The sequence below is a fragment of the Plecotus auritus genome (genome assembly GCF_963455305.1).
Source record: "Plecotus auritus genome assembly, chromosome: 2".
NCBI lineage: Eukaryota > Metazoa > Chordata > Mammalia > Chiroptera > Vespertilionidae > Plecotus > Plecotus auritus.
Genome location: NC_137771.1, coordinates 156,781,030 through 156,799,874, shown reverse-complemented (window position 1 = coordinate 156,799,874; position 18,845 = coordinate 156,781,030). Strand labels below are relative to the sequence as shown.

General features: G+C 37.5%; 1 protein-coding gene across 1 annotated transcript; it reads right to left on the bottom strand.

Annotated features, from left to right (window-relative positions):
* Window positions 1-2,233: 2,233 nt before the first annotated feature.
* On the bottom strand, window positions 2,234-18,392 carry LOC308241872 (uncharacterized protein C3orf85). The gene is made up of 4 exons (XM_080655557.1): window positions 18,330-18,392; window positions 18,183-18,235; window positions 4,297-4,430; window positions 2,234-2,635 (listed from the first exon to the last, which is right to left on the bottom strand). The coding sequence occupies exons 2-4, from the start codon at window positions 18,229-18,231 to the stop codon at window positions 2,546-2,548; spliced, it is 273 nt and encodes a 90-aa protein (XP_080511683.1). The 5' UTR covers window positions 18,232-18,235; window positions 18,330-18,392; the 3' UTR covers window positions 2,234-2,545.
* Window positions 18,393-18,845: the final 453 nt, after the last annotated feature.

The window sequence follows — 18,845 nt, the reverse complement described above, 5'->3', positions numbered from 1 at the left end:
GGGTTTTCTTAAATTCTATCCAAAAAATGTATCATCACCACTTCCTGCTCAGCTGTGTGGAAGTTAATTAGATTTCCAGATTATTATTTTATGTAGACCTAGGTTGTTTTATTTTTGTTTTATTTTGTTTGTTTATTAGTTTTATGATATGTAAGTTTCCAAAAATTTCTCATGTAACTATGTTTAGATAAGAAACCTCCTTTCCATGCTTGCTTGATCAGGTAACTACCTAATAACAGAATTGCTTCTCAGTGTCACCTAAATCAAAATCAACTTGGCAGCTAACTTACAATTTTACTTCATTAGGGGTCCACAAACCACTAAGCTTCTTTCTTGTACTACACTGAACAAAACACATGACTTAAAGTATTTTTATTTTTTCCCACTGTATGTTGCTCCAATCACAACTATGTAAATATGTGGGCATGTATATGTTATGTATGTGTGTGTGTGTACATGTTGACAATCTAAATAACTTAAAATAGGTTGTAATAGTTAATTTGTATGTCAACTCTGCCCAGATCTGTGGTCAAACATTATTTTGGATGGTTCAGTAAGGATGTTTTGGATCAGAATAATATTTATATTTGTGGACTTTGAGGAAAGCAAATTGCCCTCCATGATGTGGGTGGGCCTCATCCAATCAGCTGAATGCCTGGAGAGAACAAATGGACTGACTTCCCTCCCAAGCAAGAGGAGATTCTGCCAGCAGGTGATCTCAGAGACTGAACTTAACTGCAACATTGGCTCTTTTCTAAATCTTTAGCCTGCTGGCCTTTGGACTTGAACTGCAACATTGGTTCTTCTCTGGTCTTCAGCCTGCCAATTTTGGACTTGCCAGCTTCCTTAACTGCATTAACCAATTCCCAAAAAACAAACAAAAAAAAAACCACACACAAAAAAACACCTATTGATTCTGACTCTGGAGTACCTTCACCAATACCCAACATTCTCTAATTTTGTATTAAGTAATCAAAGAATAGAACTTTGTAGTAGCAAAATGTATATTATTTTTGAAACTCTGAAGATGTGCTTATGTATAATCTCAAACTTATTTCTTAATGTAAAACCAAATGATTCATCTTCTTTGTTTTGTCCATTTAGTTGTGTTTTATTGGGAAAAATAATCTCTGGCCTGACTGATGTGGCTCAGTGGTTGAGCACTGACCTACGAACCAGGAGGTCACAGTTCAATTCCAGGTCAGGGCACATGCCAGGGTTTTGGGCTTGATTCCCAGTAGGGGGCATGCCACAGACAGCCAATCAATGATTCTCTGTCATCATTGAAGCTTCTATCTCTCTCCCCCTCTTCTTTCCTCTCTGAAATAAAAAAATATATATATATTTTAAAAATATCTGTTTATATGTATTGAAAGTGGATAACGGTTAACATAATAGATTATGCATTAGCTTTCAATTTCTCACTGAAAACATTTCTAGGGACTAGGATAGGAAATGGGGAATCCTTACTAGCTCCCAGTGTCCTCTTTGAGACAAAAGTGCTTGGCCCAAGTCTTTACTGTGCAGCTTCCTGACATCTGATTTTACAGATATACCCTCTGCTGAAAAGTGCTTCTATCTCCCAAATGAATCCTCCCACCTGTCACCCTTCCCCCTGCCAAGAGAACAATTAACTTAGGTATATATATATATAGAAATACACTTTTGGAGACAAAACGTTCACTTATCTGGGAGTTGTGGGGGAGGGGGAACCTTGGTGACTTGCTTGTATCATCTCCTTAGTACTTCTCAAATTAGAGTTCTGAGGTGGTATTTCATGGGTATATGGAAATATATAGGATAAGGGTAGTACACTCTTCTTTAGAGTCATTTTTTTTCAGTTTTATTTTAAAAGATCAATAAATATTCCTGGCCAGTAAGCCAAATCTGTTATTTCATAGTAAAATAAACATTAATAGTATATTGTGGAGCAGAATACAAATTTGCATACATGTGGTAAAACTTCTGAGGAAGTTGGCATTTATGTAGATGAGTGGCTTTCAGTGGGGTCCTAGTCACCACCTACTCCCTAATATGAGTTAAGATTTTATTTTCTACTGCTCTCAGTAATACACCTTTGACGAAAAGAGTTTCAGGAGTGTGGTCTTAAAATAGCTTGGCTTTAGACAGTGACAAATATGGAAGAGAAGAGGAGAGAACCAGCTCCCTTTGAGAAATCCCTCTTCCTTGAGTTAAAAAGTAAGCTAACAAAGAAGAGGCAATAGAAAGAAATAGTTATGAACAGAGAATTTTAATGATACTGCTTTAAAATTTTCTTTTCTTTTCTTTTTCAATAAAAGACTTTTCTGATAAATGTTATTACTACAGTCTTTTTAATTTTAGTTCTCATTTTATCTACCATTTACAGAGAACTTTGAATTCTAGGTCACTACATAAATTTCCATATTTACTTTGTTCAACATCTCTGTGAGACAGACATAATAAATAATCTAGTAAGTGACAAGCATTTGCCTTCAGCTCGCCAAAGCCATGGTTTTGATACTCCCACCATTTTTGTTATCCTGGTTTAACCAGCAAAGCACATTTATTGGGTAGTAGATATGTCAGAAGTGAATGGATTCACATTCAGATAATACTGTGCTGTTGTCTTCAAAGAAGTCCATTTTTCATGAGCCTACAATAAAAGGAAACTCAAGTCATGATCTCTGAGTGTGTAGAACACGGGTATCAATTATTCTGATTATCATACAGATATTTTCTAAAAGACTGAGAGAAATACAATAGAAGAATAATTCCAAGTAAGGTTTGGTTTTCACACTTTTAGTCATCTGTTTACTTCACTGATGGAATGTTTTTCAGTATTCACAGGGCCATGGTGCATGGTATATTACAGGATCTGTCAGTTGATCACAGCACAGATCTACAATTACAGTCAGGAGTATACTTGAAAATTTGAATATTCCATAAGTAAGGCACAGCCTTCCAGTCTATGTAATTATTTAATTTGCCAAAGAAATAAAGTCTTCTTTTAATACTTCTAGATTATGCATGTAGGTGTAAAACAGGCATAAAACTAGATGCATTATTCAAGCTGCTGGTTTCCATCAGCAAATGCTAAGCAGAACCAAGCTGATCCTGCTAGACCAGTTAAAACCCAGCTATCTGGTGTAAGGAGAGGCTCAAGCCTCAGGAAAACGCGGAAATTCAACTTTTACAATGATTTTATTTATTTATTTATTTATTTATTTATTTATTTATTTATTTATTATTTTTGTTGTTGTTAATCTGCGCCCAAGGATATTTTTCCATTGATTTTTAGGGAGAGTGGAAGAGACAGGGAAAGACAGAGAGAAACAGCAATGTGAGAGAAACAGACTGATTGTTTGTCTCTAGTACAAGCCCCTACCAGGGCCCGGGCCAAGGAGGAGCCCACAACCATGCTCTTGACTGGAATCAAACCTGGGACCCTTTGGTCCACAGGCCAATGCTCTATCCACTGAGCCAAACTGGCTAGGGCTATAATGATTTTATACAACTTTTATACATGGTGGTAGTGAAAATCTAATACATGTGGAAAGAAAGAACAAATCAGTGAAGGAATTAATTGCTATACATCCTGATTTTCTAAATTGCTGAGTTGTAAGAGGGAAATCATGACTGATTGAAATCTTCAGATAATTTAGCAATCTCATTTGGCCTGAAGTTTCAAAGTGTTCTCCCATCAAAAAGAGGAAATAAAACTGGTGAATGCAAGTTTCTTTTTTATTTCTCTTGGAATGAGTATACAAATGAATAGGAAAATGTAAAAAAGACAAGCAAATGAAATGACATAAAAGGCTTGGGTAATTATAACAGAGAGAAGTTAGCTGCTGAACAACTGAGAGAGAACTAAAATGTGACTGCAATCCATCCATCCACCTACCCGAACAAAATCATTTATTGAGACTTGACTACATAACAGTCATTTTAGTAGCTCCTGAGAATAATTATTTTGATGTATAAGACTTGCACTTTACCTTTGTAGCCTAAGTAGGAAGGTTGGGTGCATGAAACAAAAAATTTCAGTGTGACATTTTGTGAGCTATTCACAAGTGAACAGCATGCAAAGGGGAGAGACGAAGGAAGGACAAATGCCCCCCTGGAAAGCAGGGAGAGGCATCAGAAAGGAGACATTTGATCTTACTTTTGAAAGTAGATGTGGAGTTCACCAGACCAAAGGCACTTTATGGAGAGGAAAGGGCAGGTATAGCTCATGGCAGATGGAGAGGAAAAATCAGGACTAGGTTGGTGGTGTGTTAAAGCCAGCTGATGTGATGCCTATATAAATGCAAATACCTGATCAGCCAGTGTGTATTCCCACATTTTTGGACTGTGGTCTGGGTCCCAGTAATCCTGCAAATATATGTGTCTTTTGAGATGTAGGAACTGGTTTGCTGGATCTTCCAACAAAAATGGCGCTCCCAATGCTCCTGTAATTCAGAGTACAAGAGCACAGCATCTTTTAGGGCAACAGGTCACATCTCAATGTTTCCTCTTAAAGAGACACAGCTGTGGTGCTGGGAAAATGGGCACCTAAGAAGGAAACCTTGGGAAAGTTTTGCCTTGAGGGAGGTGGCTGCTCCTTAGTCCTTTGCCACCATTGTACTGAGACCACCCTGTGCGAGCTGCATATGGCACAGCATGAAAGCTGGTGCTGTGTGGTGGATGGAGATTTTCAGAGCTGCTGTACATGCATGGGAGCCCACAGAGTCAAATTCCAGCCCTATCACTATTTTAGGCACGTTGTTTAATTTCTCTGAGCTCTAGTTTTCTTATATGTAAAAAGGTATAATAAAAATAATAACAACACAGTAACAAAATAACATTGGATTATCATAAGAATTGGAAAAATTAATGAATATAAACTACCTGGCTCAAACCTGGCAGTCAACAATGTTATTCTTGCTTTCCAAGCTTTCTAAAATAGAACATATCTTTCAGTTTAAAGTAGATTGCTCCCAAGTGTGGCACCATAGTTAAAATTGTTAGTATCAATAGAGCCATCATTAAATCAAACAGACCTGTATTTTCTTTTTTTTTTTTTTAATATATGTTTTTATTGATTTCAGAGAGGAGGGAAGAGGGGGAGAGAAATAGAAACACCAATGATGAGAGAGAATCACTGATCGGCTGCCCTCTGCAGGCCCCACACTGAGAATCGAGCCCGAAACCCAGGCATGTGCCCTTGACCAGAATCGAACCCGGGACCCTTCAGGCCGCAGGCTGACGCTCTATCCACTGAGCCAAACTGGCTAGGGCCAGACCTGTATTTTCTATCTCCTTCACACTTTAGGATTAAAAAAAAAAGATGATAATTTTAAAAATACAAACTTTCTGCCCTAACCGGTTTGGCTCAGTGGATAGATCGTCGGCCTGCGGACTCAAGAGTCCCAGGTTCGATTCCGGTCAAGGGCATGTACCTTGGTTGCAGGCACATCCCCAGTAGGGGGTGTGCAGGAGGCAGCTGATTGATGTTTCTCTCTCATTGATGTTTCTAACTCTCTCCCCCTCTCCCTTCCTCTCTGTAAAAAATCAATAAAATATATTTTAAAAAAATCCAAACTTCCTTAAGATCTTGAAATTTTAACAGTCTATATTATGTTTTTATTCTTAAATAAAACACAATAAGGTTCAGAGTTGTAAGTTGAATAAATATAAAGGAAAACACACAATCTTCACCTATATGTAACAATACAGTCTGTTTATTGCTTGTGATAAAGAAGCATTTATTACAAATCTAATTGTAAGCATGTTATGTTAGGCACTCTACAGATTCATCATTAAACAGATATCTATTGACAAATACTCTGTATGGATCGGTAAGTGAGCTATGAGGTATGAAATTTCTCTATAGAAAAGAGGAAGAAAAGGCTTAAGATACAAAACAAGGAAACGTAAGATTTGATTGCGCTAAGAGAGTTTTGAAGAAGCTTATATTACTAAGCACTAGGGTTTTGGGACACAAGCAGACATTTTCATGATCAGGAAATTGCTTAACCTATTTCTTGAAGAAAATATTAAATTAGCTTTATGAGAGAAGGGACAAGACTTTTAATTTTAAACTGTTGGAATAATGAGAGCAAAAGTCATTGTGAATCTACAAGACTAATCTCTGAAAACAAGTATATATACACAAATATGAACAATATTAGCTAGCACTTATTGAGCATGGTGCTAAATTCTTTAGCTGAATTACCTTATTTAATACTCACAACAAACCTAAGAAGTAGCACTGTCAATCATTTCATTTTGCAGACACAGAAACTAAGTCATAGAAAACTTAAAAAAATATGTTGAAGGCCACACAGCCAGTGAGAGACAGAGATGAAATTCTTCCTTTAGAGCTACTACACTATATTATGACTGTAAGCCAGGAATACTTGGGGCCAGATACCAGTAATAATAATAATAATAATAATAATAATAATAATAATATTAATAGTCCTGTGCAGTATAGACAAAAAGAAACAACAGTTACTTACACATTCTCTATGAACACATGCTTTTCCAAGCTTGACCTTGAGCTCTAAGCAGGGTTCTAATTATTAGCCCTATTATTTCCAGTTTAACTTGCCAATCCAGTAACGTCTGGTTGCAAATGAGTGTCTATTGCAAATGACAGCCTCTCTGGATACTATACATCAATACTGCTGCCTCTGGATGCAAAACACTACTACTAATGCAGGATTGAAAAATGATTCAGACACATTCTTCATTTATAAAATGTTAGCAACTTTATTTATTCAATGATTTAAAAATAAAAGACAAAAGTCAACCTCAGATTTTTAGTAACAGATGTCAGAAATAATTCTGGCCTGCTGCTAGGTAATCTAGTTCAATACAGTCAAACCAGACGGTGATGGAAGCCATCTCTAAGATTGTCCCCAAAGATCACTGCCTCCTGGTATTCATATTCTGGGTGGTCACCTCTCTCACTTAGTAGGGCTGACCAGTGTGTGCATAATGTGTGATATCACAGTGTGTGATTTCTGGGGCTAGGACATAAAAGCTATTATAGCTTCTGGGTTGTCCTCTTCTTGGATCCCTTGCCCTAAGGGAAGTCAGTCTTTTACCAACAACCATGTAAGCCAGGCACTGGGAAACTGATGCTTTTGCTCCAGTCAAGCCTTCAGATGATGACAGGCCCCACTAGCATCTTTAACTACAACCTCATGAGAGATCCTAAATCAGAATCATCAACCTAGGCCACTCACAAATTCCTGAACCTCAGACACTGTGAAATAATAAATGTTGATTGTTTTAAGCTGCTAAGGTTTGGGAGAAATCAGTTATGCCATAGTAGATAACTAATGCAATGCATTATAAACACCTACTGATATCAAGGAAACGGCTAATCAACAGAGTTGAGACTAGGATGAGGCAAGTGAGGCCACTAAGGCATCAAATATAAGAAGGAACTCATTCTCAGGGTTATGCAAATGTTGTACCATAAGACTGCCACTTGCCTCACCCTCGTCTCAAATGGATGCAAAACACTGCACTAAACAGGGTTCTAATTATTAGCCCTATTATTTCTAGTTTAACTTGCCAATCCAGTAACCTCTAGTTCCAAATGAGTGTCTATTGAAAATGACAGCCTCTCTGATAATCACCACTGCATGGAAAGATAAACAAACAAACAAAAACAAGTAAAAACCCCTTGCCTCTAAGGAACTCATATTATATTCATATCATAAATAATTATAGGAAGACATATTGTGACTAGACCTTCTAAAGGGAGAGTGAATAATTCAAATATTGCATGGAGGCTGCACAAAGAAATTAGTTTTGAGTTGAGCATCGAAGAATATGTAAGGTTTCACAGCTAGGAGGAAGGAGTGAGAGCGAAGAGCATGTATTCCAGGCTGAAGAAGATAAAGAGCTCAGAGCAGAGGAGCAAGGTAAGTTTCAGGTTCAATGACCCTCACTTTGTCAGTGAGATCGAAGGTAACTTTGTGGTACAGATGTATTAAAGATAATGTTGGAAACATAATCTGGAGCTTGATTCTGAAAGATTATTACTGTCATACCAAGGACTTTGGGCTTTAGTCTGTAAATAATGATGATTTATGAGCCACAAAATGATCAGGACAAGTTTTACTAAAAAAAATTTTTATTGTGATAAAATATATATAAATAAAACATACCATTTTAAACATTTTTAAGTATACACTTCAGTGGTATCATGTACACTCACAATGTTGTGCAACCATCACCACTATCTCTAGAACTTTTTCAGTATCTGAGATAGAAACTCTGTACTCTTAAAAAATAATTCCCATGGTCCTCTCTCCCAGCCCCTGGTAAACACCTTTTTACTTTGTATCTCCAGGAGTTGGTTTATTCTAGGGACCTTAGATAAAGGGAATCCTGTTATATTTGTCTTTCTGTGTCTGACTTATTTCACATAGTATAATATCCTCAAGTTTTATCCATGGTGTGGCATTTGTCAGTCAGCCTTTCATTTCTTCTTAAGGCTAAATATTTTGTTGTGTATATGCCAACATTTTGTTTATCCATTCATAGATTTACTTTTGACAACTCCTTTGTCAGTGGGATGGAAAGCAGCTATAGAAGAGACTTAGAGTGAAAGAAACAAGGCCAGAGGCCTTTGAATAGTCCAGATGAGAGGTAAGTAGGTGACAGAGGGATGGGAAGACAGGATGGACTGGGAGGGAACTGGGAACTCCCATTCATTTAGGCTGACTAGTATGGACTGACCAGTATTACATTTTTAGTTTCAGCTGTAATGTGTTAATAGGTGACTTTCAGATTTCTCTTTATTACATTTGAATCAAAAGTGTTCTACACTTTTGTGCACTAACTCTGTTTTTAAAAAGTTGCTTTTTAAAACAAAGGGAATGGCTAGGTAAAGTAAATCCGATACCCTCAATATCAAATAAATATTTCTAAATAAATTATGCTTAGGATATAATTTACAGCTGAAAAAGAAATCATAATCATTCTTAAGGTAGTTTTATTTAGAATCATCCAAAAGTAAAACCAGTATTCTGCATCATTATCCTGGTGCATTGTACAATTGCTAAGAAAAACATTGCTATTACATCAATCTTGGCCAAGAAGCATGCTTTAAAATATAAGCCCAAGCTATTTTAAGCTCTAATAATTCTGTCTTTTGTAAATCTTTTTTTTTTTTTGCTCATGGAAAATGTTTTACTCATATAATCTCCTCCAGCACCTCTCTCCACCCCCAGAACAAAGCGCTTACCTCAGCATTATGCGACCAACAGGCATCCAATAAATATTAATTGATGGTGATAATAACATCACCCAGGAGAGAGACAGAAAGTAGTATTTATTATCCCACTTTACAAATGAGAAAATTGCCACGTGGAGATGAAATGACTCACTCAAGGTCACATAGTAAGTCAATGGCAAGACTGGAAATAAAATATAAGTTATACAGAAGGGCATGCTATTATCCTCTCTGCTTGAGAAATCTCTCCTCCCTTTTTCAATCTGCCTGATCATCCTTGAAAGTTAGTGAGAACAAAATCAGAGTTTTGTGTTTGCAAGCCTATGTAATACTGCTGGGGTTTGAAAAACGAACCCTGAGTTTTATTACCTTGTTGGCTATTAAATGGGTGGGTTTTTTTTAAATGTAGACAATGTGAGTCAGGTTAATAACTTTTTAAAACTTTATAATCATAAGCTATAAAAATATATTTTTATCTTTCCAAATTCCTACACACCTTCCTTTCTTTTATCCTGTATTATAGTCTTACTAAGACCTGTCAAGCTTAGTTCTACTATCGAAACCATTCCAGAATATCCTCTGCAGAAAGTTCTGTGCAGTAGAAACAGGCAGAAGGAGTTCACACCTCTCTTCACACAAGCCAAGAAAGATCAGAGATGCAAAGTCTTATCCTGGCCCTGGCAGTGACTAGTCACCAAGTCACTTTTTATTCCTATACCTCCATTATCTGTTCTGTGAGATGAGGCTGCATCATATCATCTCTAAGGTCTCTTCCAGCTCTAATATTTTTAACTGGGATGTATTCATACCAAATAAGTCGTGAACTGAAAATGTCTTTCTCTGTGTGGTATTGTGTCTTCAGAGCATAGAGATTATGCTAAGTGGGCACAGCTCTTACTACTGTCAAGGAATTTACATGCTGAGAAATTCAGCATTGAAACAGACAAATAAGGGAAAGAGAAATCAAAATAGACCTGCCCAATAATTAAAGCAAAACAAATAAAAATGTATTCACATTATGCACCAAGATGAGTGCCCATCACAGGCTGATGAGCAGTATGGGAGTAACAGAAGCTATATTAGAAGTGGAAAGACTCCCTACATTGCCATCACCAGGGAAGATTGAAAAAGACACTTTAAACTGGATAGTGGAGAAATGACTGACGAGTCTGTACACTATGCATGTGACCATGAAAATAATACTTGTGGTAGGAACCCATACTCTAAAAAGGTCAATGTGAATTAATGTGAAACTTAAGATACAGAACGAAAGGGCAGAGTTTGATGGCAGATTCCTGTTTTCTTCCATTTGGACTAATCCCAGGCCTTGCTTTTTCCCTTTGTGTGCTTTGCCCCTTTGGAGGGGAAGTGCCTCATTTAATTGGTAAGGGCAAGAGGCATAAGTTGGCACGTCCAGCCCACTCTTCCTTTTTTCTCAGGAGAGTGAGCTGCCCTCAGAGGGCACACTTTCTGTTCTGGTTCTGCAAACTGCAATTGGGTATGAAATTTGCCCAGTTGTTGGTCTAATCATCAGGCCTGTTATGTACTTACTAGAGACCCGGTGCATGAAATTCGTGCAAGGGGGAGGTGTCCCTCAGCCCAGCCTGCACCCTCTCCAATCTGGGACCCCTCGGGTCTAAACTAGCAGTGGGACATCCCTCTCACAATCCAGGATGGCTGGCTCCTAACCGCTCGCCTGCCTGCCTGCCTGATCGCCCCTAACCACTCCCCTGCTGGCCTGATTGATGCCTAACTATTCCCCTTCCAGCCTGATCGTCCCCAACTTCCCTACCCTCCTGTGACCTGCCTCCTTTGCCAGGACCCACCTCCTCTGCACAAGGCAGCGGAGATGCCAGACCGGCCTCCTCCATGCCACGTGGAGCCATGGGATCCCCAGGCCTCACCATGCAGAGCAGCTGCCAGGCCCCACCTTCACTGTGCATGTAGCCATCTTGTGGCAGCCATCTTTGTGGTGGCCATCTTGTGACAACGTTGCACACGAGGGTGCGAGGACCATCTAGGCTTTTATTAGTATAGATATATAGTACACACTGCATCTTCCAGTTGGCCTCTCTCAGTAATAAAGAAAATAGATTGCCTTTCCTAATCATTTTTGGTTTATTTCTCCACCTGATCAAAACTGGGGCAAAGAAGGGGAGTGTATGTGTCAGAAGGTGGCTCAGAGAACCCAACAGGTCTGTTGTCTAAGATCCTTACTAAGAAACAGGAAAAAAAAATAGAGCACAGACAGGGCACTCCAACCAGCAGAAGTTTGCCATCCCTGGACAGCCATGACTGTGAATTTCTTCCTTCATGTAACCTTCAACGTCTGTGAAGTAAATGTGTTGGGATTCAGTGGGGACAGAAGACACAAAATATCTGCCAGGTTCATAGGACAGGCCTACAGTAGCTTTTTCCCTTGGGGACCAGTGATACTGATATTTGTAGTATTACCTAATACCTATACTAGAGAATAAGCATTATAGTCCTATCACAAGTTCAAAACACTTAAGGTATGGGATACTGAAAGTAAAGCACCTAGCACTCAATCCAAACAATGAGAGAATAACATTTACTATTTACTATTTTTATTGGACATGGTCTCATCCCATGCCCTTAAATTATTGATGTCTTAAAAAAAGATAATGTAAGTACCTAGGCAATTATATGTGCACATAAATTAAGTACTGAAAGTATAAATGGCCACTAGGAATTAAGCACTAAAGAGGATCTGGAGAAAAGGTTATACAAACATCTTGGCAATACAGTAACATTCTCCAAGACATATATAAATGTAGGGGAATTTTTTTTAATTTTGTGAAACATTAAAATACTAATGTTTAGGTTCATATTTTTTAGACTTAAATATTTTATTCTTTGTGTTAAGTAAATAATTTTCTTCACAAATAATAAAATAGTTAATTTTTTTCTTTCCACTCTACACTTTGGTCACTGACCAAAACTTCATGGTGGAAGATGAAATAGTTGTATTTAATAGAATGGATTCTTTTATTTTGCTGAAATTCAAATAAAAATTAGTGAGAGAGAAAATGAGAGCTAAGAAATTTGGGTTGTGAGAGAAAAAGATTGAAAAAGAAAAAGAAAGAAGAAGAGAGAAATCAAGAAAAGAAATCAAAGAAAGAAGAGAAAAAAGAAGGGAGGTTGCAAAGTATAAGAAGTCATGAGAAGAACAGGATACAAAGAGGCAGTAAGATGAGAGAAGCAAGGAGGTTTGATGGACTTGCACTGGGAAAAAGAAAGAGGCACTGGACTGTGGGACCAGCTTTCAAATTGTCAGCATCATAGTAAACCATCTGTTATTAAAATGCTTTGTAACTGAACTTTCAACTCAGAGACTTCAACTTTATTGACGTCACAATTGCTGATGTGTTGAGTACTTTGAAATGTAAACAGAAACTTGTATGGCTTGAGTTCAACTTCAATCTGTTTTAACCTGCTCTCAGTACACAGCCACATTCACACTCACTCTCCTGGCCACATACTTCCCTGGGATATATTTTGGAGCCAGCAGACATTTTATTGGTCTTTAATCACATGGACAGAGAAATTTGTAACTCATGAAAAGCAGCATTTTGCATGATCCCATAATGAGCCTTTCTGAGTCACTGCCTATGTGTGTTGATGGGATTCCCAACTCTAACGTCATGACAAAAGATTCCACGTGGGTAGGAAAAGAGAGTTTTTCTACAACATTCAGCATGCTCAATGAATCTAGTCATAGGCGATGACTTTTTTTTTTATCCAACCAAGTTATTTACCAGTTTATTCTTTTTTAAAAATATATTTTATTGATTTTTTACAGAGAGGAAGGGAGAGGGAAAGAGAGTTAGAAACATCGATGAAAGAGAACCATCAATCAGCTGCCTCCTGCACACCCCCCACTGGGGATGTGCCCACAACCAAGGTACATGCCCTTGACCAGAATCGAACTTGGGACCCTTGAGTCTGCAGGCCAATGCTCTATCCACTAAGCCAAACCAGTTAAGGCACCAGTTTATTCTTACTATCCATTTTCTTCAAAGCAAGATCAACCTTAAGACAAAGTGAGTAAGTAAAATTAAGATTCTTTAAAATAAAAATCTTATAAAAGAAACCAAAAGTGTATCAAGGAATACAGACTCTCCAAGAAATTGGAGGGTGCAGGCCTGTTGGAAAAGGGCCATTCCTTTCATGAAGACAGGACAAAAAGGGAGGGGTTGGAGGTGCTGATGGGGTCATGGGGAAGAAAGTGTAAGCTTAACAGCTCTTGTTAAAAGAAACCAAACCAAACAAACTTCATGATAAATTGGTTACTAACTGTGGACTGAAAAACAGGAGTTTAAACTATGCTAGAGAAACAGGCTGAAGGCACTTTAGGTTTTCCTCTGGCTAAAACCAGAAGACATACTTGTACTTTATAGATAGTCCTGATCACAGGCCACAAATAAGGGCATAACTCCTCCTTCCCCCCACCCCCCAATTGTTTCATATATGAGTCAACCCCAAGAATTGGTTTACATATTCAGTGAAACACTTTCCAAATATGTGTATTTTCTATATTTCCTCTTTCTGAGATATGGGGCTGTTTGATTTTATTAAGTGCCCTACTGAGGTGGGATATGTTGAGTTCAGGACTTCTTTTTCCCTTCCGTACAACTAGGAACTATTAGAATAATCTTCAGTTATATCCTGGTCTGACTCTATTTCCTCAGATAAAGTCACCCAGCTCCCTAACTCCAGACCTTTACTTGTCGAACCAAAGACTACAATACTGGCTCTATTACTTTTTCTTGCTGTGTGCCCTGCGGCCTCTCCTATTTCTGCATAGCCCATATCTAGCACTGTAGTGCCAGAGGGAACAGTTTGTAGAAAGAAGAGTTTTGTTCTCAAAAGACCTGGATGTAGAATTTGTATGTGAATTAGCACCCACTATTAACTCTGTAGTTGGGTCACTTATCTTGTCTAAGCCTCAGTTTTCTTTTTGTATAATGGAAATCATAACACCTATTTGCAGAGTGATTCTGAGAGTTGAATTAAGGTAACATATGGACTGCCTCTGACACATAATAAAGACTTAAAACAGTAGTAGCAATATTTTTTGATTTATTATAGGAGAGAGCAATTTTTGACCTAAATGCTAAAGAGAGAGTTGCTTTGTTTTGTAATCAAATTATGACACTTGACTTCTAATCTCTGACTAGGGAATCATCTCCAATGTGTAAGTTACTATTTTGAGAAAATCAATAAAATAATTTGGGGACTTTGCCCATAAATGTAATTACTTGAATAAGACTATCATTTTTTAGCTTCAGCATTCCCATTAGGAAAATAGATAATGAGATCTTTTCCCTATTTACTTCAAATTAAGTTCTAGATAAAAGTAATTTGTTAGACAACTAACCTGTAACAGAGAAAACTTTTTTAAATAACAGAAACAAATAAAATTTTTAAATTGTTGTTTTTCTTATGATAAGCAGAAGGGCTCCAGGGAGGAGTAGATGAATAGGCTACATTCTTATATGGAAAAGGGAGGGAGGAGAAGTAAAGAAAGTTGATTCAAGCTAATATTTTCTTACTTTAGAGCTGTATGATTTAGAAAATGTTGGTTAAATTAGTTACTAGTTTAACAAATGAACTGGGTTCTAAAGACTTCAGTCTCTTTGGCCTGCAAGCAATAAAGGCTTCTTTCCTGAGTTTTGAAGGGCACCAGCAGTGTCAACGATCCTCTGTCCTTAGTTTCTGATCTCAGCTTGCATTTTCATGAACATCAATGACATAAACTCAGTCATTCATTTATTTATTCACTATTAAGTGAAGTGAGTCAAAGCAGTTTCTTTATAGGTAGACATATTTGTATCTCAGCTGGGGTTAAAGTTAATTCCAACTTCTAAGTGCACAAAAATCACTTTTGCAGAACCATTTTCCCTTTGCCAGATATTTTTGACCCTGTAGTGTTCACAGGGGAATGTGGACCAGATGTAGTGCTTTTAGCCTTACAGCCATCCACTGCCACCCACTCTAAAGTCAATTGCATGGATCAGCAGTCAAGGCAAAGCTTTATACTGATGGATTATAACCAGCCCATGGCTTCAGTTTGCAGGGTGCTCCTCACTCACTCACTTAAACTGAGCCAAACTCACTTTTCTCATCTGGAGATATAGGCTGTAATTTGGTGTGATGATAATTGCTTTATATTAATGTGGTTAAAAATTTCTAAATAATCTAATTAAACATGTCTCAAATACAAAGTGCAATATTGATGATTAAAACTCTTTATGAAGCCCTGCCTGGGTTCGATCCCTGGTCAGGGCACGTAGGTCAGAGTGCAACATGTGGGGCATGTACAGGAGGCAACCAATCGATGTTTCTCTCCCTCCCTCTCTCTCTCTCTCTCTCTCTCTCTCTCTCTCTCTCTCTGTCTAGTTCTCTTTCTCCCCCTCTCTCTAAAATCAATAAAAACGTATCCTCAGGTGAAGATTAAAAAGACCTCTTTACTAAAATTGTGGATGAAAAGGGGCCACATGCTAACCCGACAAGCTCAGGGAAGGCCTGCAAGGAGGTCTTGCAAACTCAAAGACCTAAAGTAACCACAAAGGATGGTCTGAAATGAAAACTTTAACTAAAAGCATATATGGTGGGTAGTCATTTCCTAGGCAGGTATCTTCCCTGACAAAGATAAACTTTGGTCTTAACTGAGCCTGTTGTCTTTTTGCATCTATGATAACATACCTTTGGAATGTCAGGGTAACTTGTAACTTCCCTTTTCTGAACCTTTCAGGGCACAACCAATGCACCAGGGCCACAAATTCCCTCATTGTTATTGTGTTAATTGTTGACTGTTAACTATCCTGTACCCATCTATGTAAAAGAAGCATGTGTCTATCATTTTACTTTTTATCCAATCTCAGACGTTTCCCTGTTTTGCTTTCTCCCACCTCCCTAACCTATCACCGATGGATTTCATGTAACCCACCTATGTCTCCTCCTTTGATGGTAATTTATGAAATTGGGTGAAAAACCACCATTCTTCAGAGCATTATGCCGATACATTGAGATTCTGCTTCCCAGCAATAGTCGACAGTTTAGCTCAAATGAACTCACAAAAATTATTTACAGGTTTGAATGTTTCTTAAGTTAAAATTATTCACAAGCTTAGGAATAAAAGGCTAATTATGTATTCTCATATATACCTAGATTAATAGTCTAGATATAGTGCACAGTTGGTGGGAATATGGACTGGTGCAGCCACTGTGGAAAACAGTGTAAAGATTCCCCAGAAAGTTAAAAATGGAACTGCCTTATGACCCAGCAATTTCACTTTGGGGTATATATCTGAAGAAACCCAACTGGTTCAAAAAAATATATGCACCCCTCTGTTACTTGCAGTGTTATTTACAGTAGTCAAGATATGGAAGCAACGCAAGAGTCCATTAATAGACAAATGGATAGAAAAGTGGTGGAACAGATATAAAGTGGAATATTATTTAGCCATAAAAAAGAATGAGATCTACCACTTGCAACAGCATGAATGGACCTAGAGTGAAATTATGCTAAGTGAAATAAGCCAGACAGAAAAAGATAAATACCATATGATTTCACTTATATGTGAAATCTAAAGAGCAACATAAACAAATAAAATAGAAACAAATGCATAGGTACTGAGAACAGACTGATGGTTGCCACAGGGGAGAGGGGTTGGGGGACTGGGTGAAAAAGTGAAGAGATTAAGAAGTATAAATTGGGGGGGGGGGTTCTGTATGCATTATGGTGGGTAAGGACATATGCAGAAGAAATATAGTTATGTAACCCTTTTCTGTCAATCATTCCTGAATGCAAATGAAAGTCTCCACCCAGAAAAATCCCTCTTTTAAACCGTATAACCCAGGAGTTCGAGGCCACTCTCTCTCTGGACTGGCCTGCTCCTCGTTTGGAGTATATCTTCAATAAATCCCACTTTGCTTTAAAAGAAAAGAAGTACAAATTGTTAGTTATAAAATAGTCATGGAGATGTAAAGTACAGCATAGGAAACATAGACAGTAATATTGTAATACCTATGTATGGTGCCAGGTAGGTACTTGAAATATCAGGAGATTACTTGTAAAGTATATGATTGCCTAACCATTATGCTGTACACATGAAACTAAAACAAAATAACATTGAGTGTAAACTTTAATTGAAAAATAAAATTAAAATATAATGCAAAAAACAAATGAAATACAAAAAATTATTTAGATATAGATATATATCTATTTGTGTGTCTGTGTGTGTGTGTGTGTACCTCAAGCAAAGTACATAATTTTTGCATGGTTCTCAGAGGCATATTATAAAAGTAGAAATTTATTCTGATTTAAGCATCTACATCAGAGTATTTATAAATTGCAGAGATTTAACTGTGAGAATAATTTATACCTTTGTGAGTATCTTCAGTTTTGGTTACAAGAAAAACAAATGATCTCTCAGTTCAATTCAGATATAAGCCACTGAATTACCGGGCCAATTTGGCAGCAAATTATCTGGCCTCCAGTGCCTTCCTTGATCTGTCGTTAAAACAGCATCTCTCTGAGCTACTGCTTGCCCTAAAGGTTAATGAATTCATACTCTCAAAGTACCTTGAGGTCCCCACATAATAGTACTATGTAAGTATTACAGTTTCTAAAAGGCATTTAAATTTCTTCTTTGCTCAAGGACACCAGAGCACTTCTTTGGTGGCAGCCGTTAAATAGATTTCTTAGCAACAGTAACATGTTACTATGTTAACACATAATTAGGAGTAAAATGATCACACACACACAATTAACACTAACGTGTTCAAAAACACAGCATGACACATAGTTTGTTTTCCTCAATGCTTTGGAATTGGTCTATGGATAAAGCCTGTTCATTCATGTCTTTAAAAAGTCAAAAGGGATTATCTATCAACCTAGTAGTTGTAAAAGACATAAATAGAAAAAAATAGGTTCTTACCTAGAAGCAAAGTTGAACACAGGGCCACTTGGAGCATTTTATAGGCCATGATCCTGTTTTGGAAAAAAAAAAAAGATTTGTTTATTTTAATTTACACCAAAGAAAGCTTTAGGGCACATTGGGACTTTCTAGGAATATAGAGTTTACCTGTAATAAGCGTTAGGAGCTGAGGCAAGGCAGAGAGAGGCCGTTGCTCGAGATAGCTTTGTTTTATATAGCACCTGCCTTTTTACCCTTTGGACTTTTTTGGATTGACATTTTACGAGCTGTTTTTTACATGGGTCATGTATTTATTTACTAATTTTGTCACTTACACAGACTAATATGATGTAAAAAAAAGGTAGAAAACTCATATATTGCTGGTGGGAATATAAAATGGTATAGTCACTTTGGAAAGCAGTTCAGCAGTTTCTTATAAATCTGAGCATACAATTGCCATAGAACCCATAAATTGCACTATTGGGCGTCTATCTCAGGGAAGTGAAAACCTATATTCATACAAAAAAACCTGTGTAAGAATGTTCACAGCAGCTTTATTAGTAATATACAAAAACTGGAAACAGCAACTTTATTAATAATTCACAAAAACTGGAAACATCCCAGATGTCTTGCAACAGCTGACTGTTAAGTAGATGGAGGTACACCTGTACTATGAATTACTAC

Bases quoted from the DNA above. Each gene is read 5' to 3' on its own strand.
- LOC308241872 (XM_080655557.1), bottom strand. From the start codon at position 18,231: ATGGCCTATAAAATGCTCCAAGTGGCCCTGTGTTCAACTTTGCTTCTA. The intron at 4,431-18,182 runs GTAAGAACCTAT...TCTGAATTACAG, and splicing joins GTGTTCAACTTTGCTTCTAG to GAGCATTGGGAGCGCCATTT. The intron at 2,636-4,296 runs GTATTTGCATTT...CTTTTATTGTAG, and splicing joins AATACACACTGGCTGATCAG to GCTCATGAAAAATGGACTTC.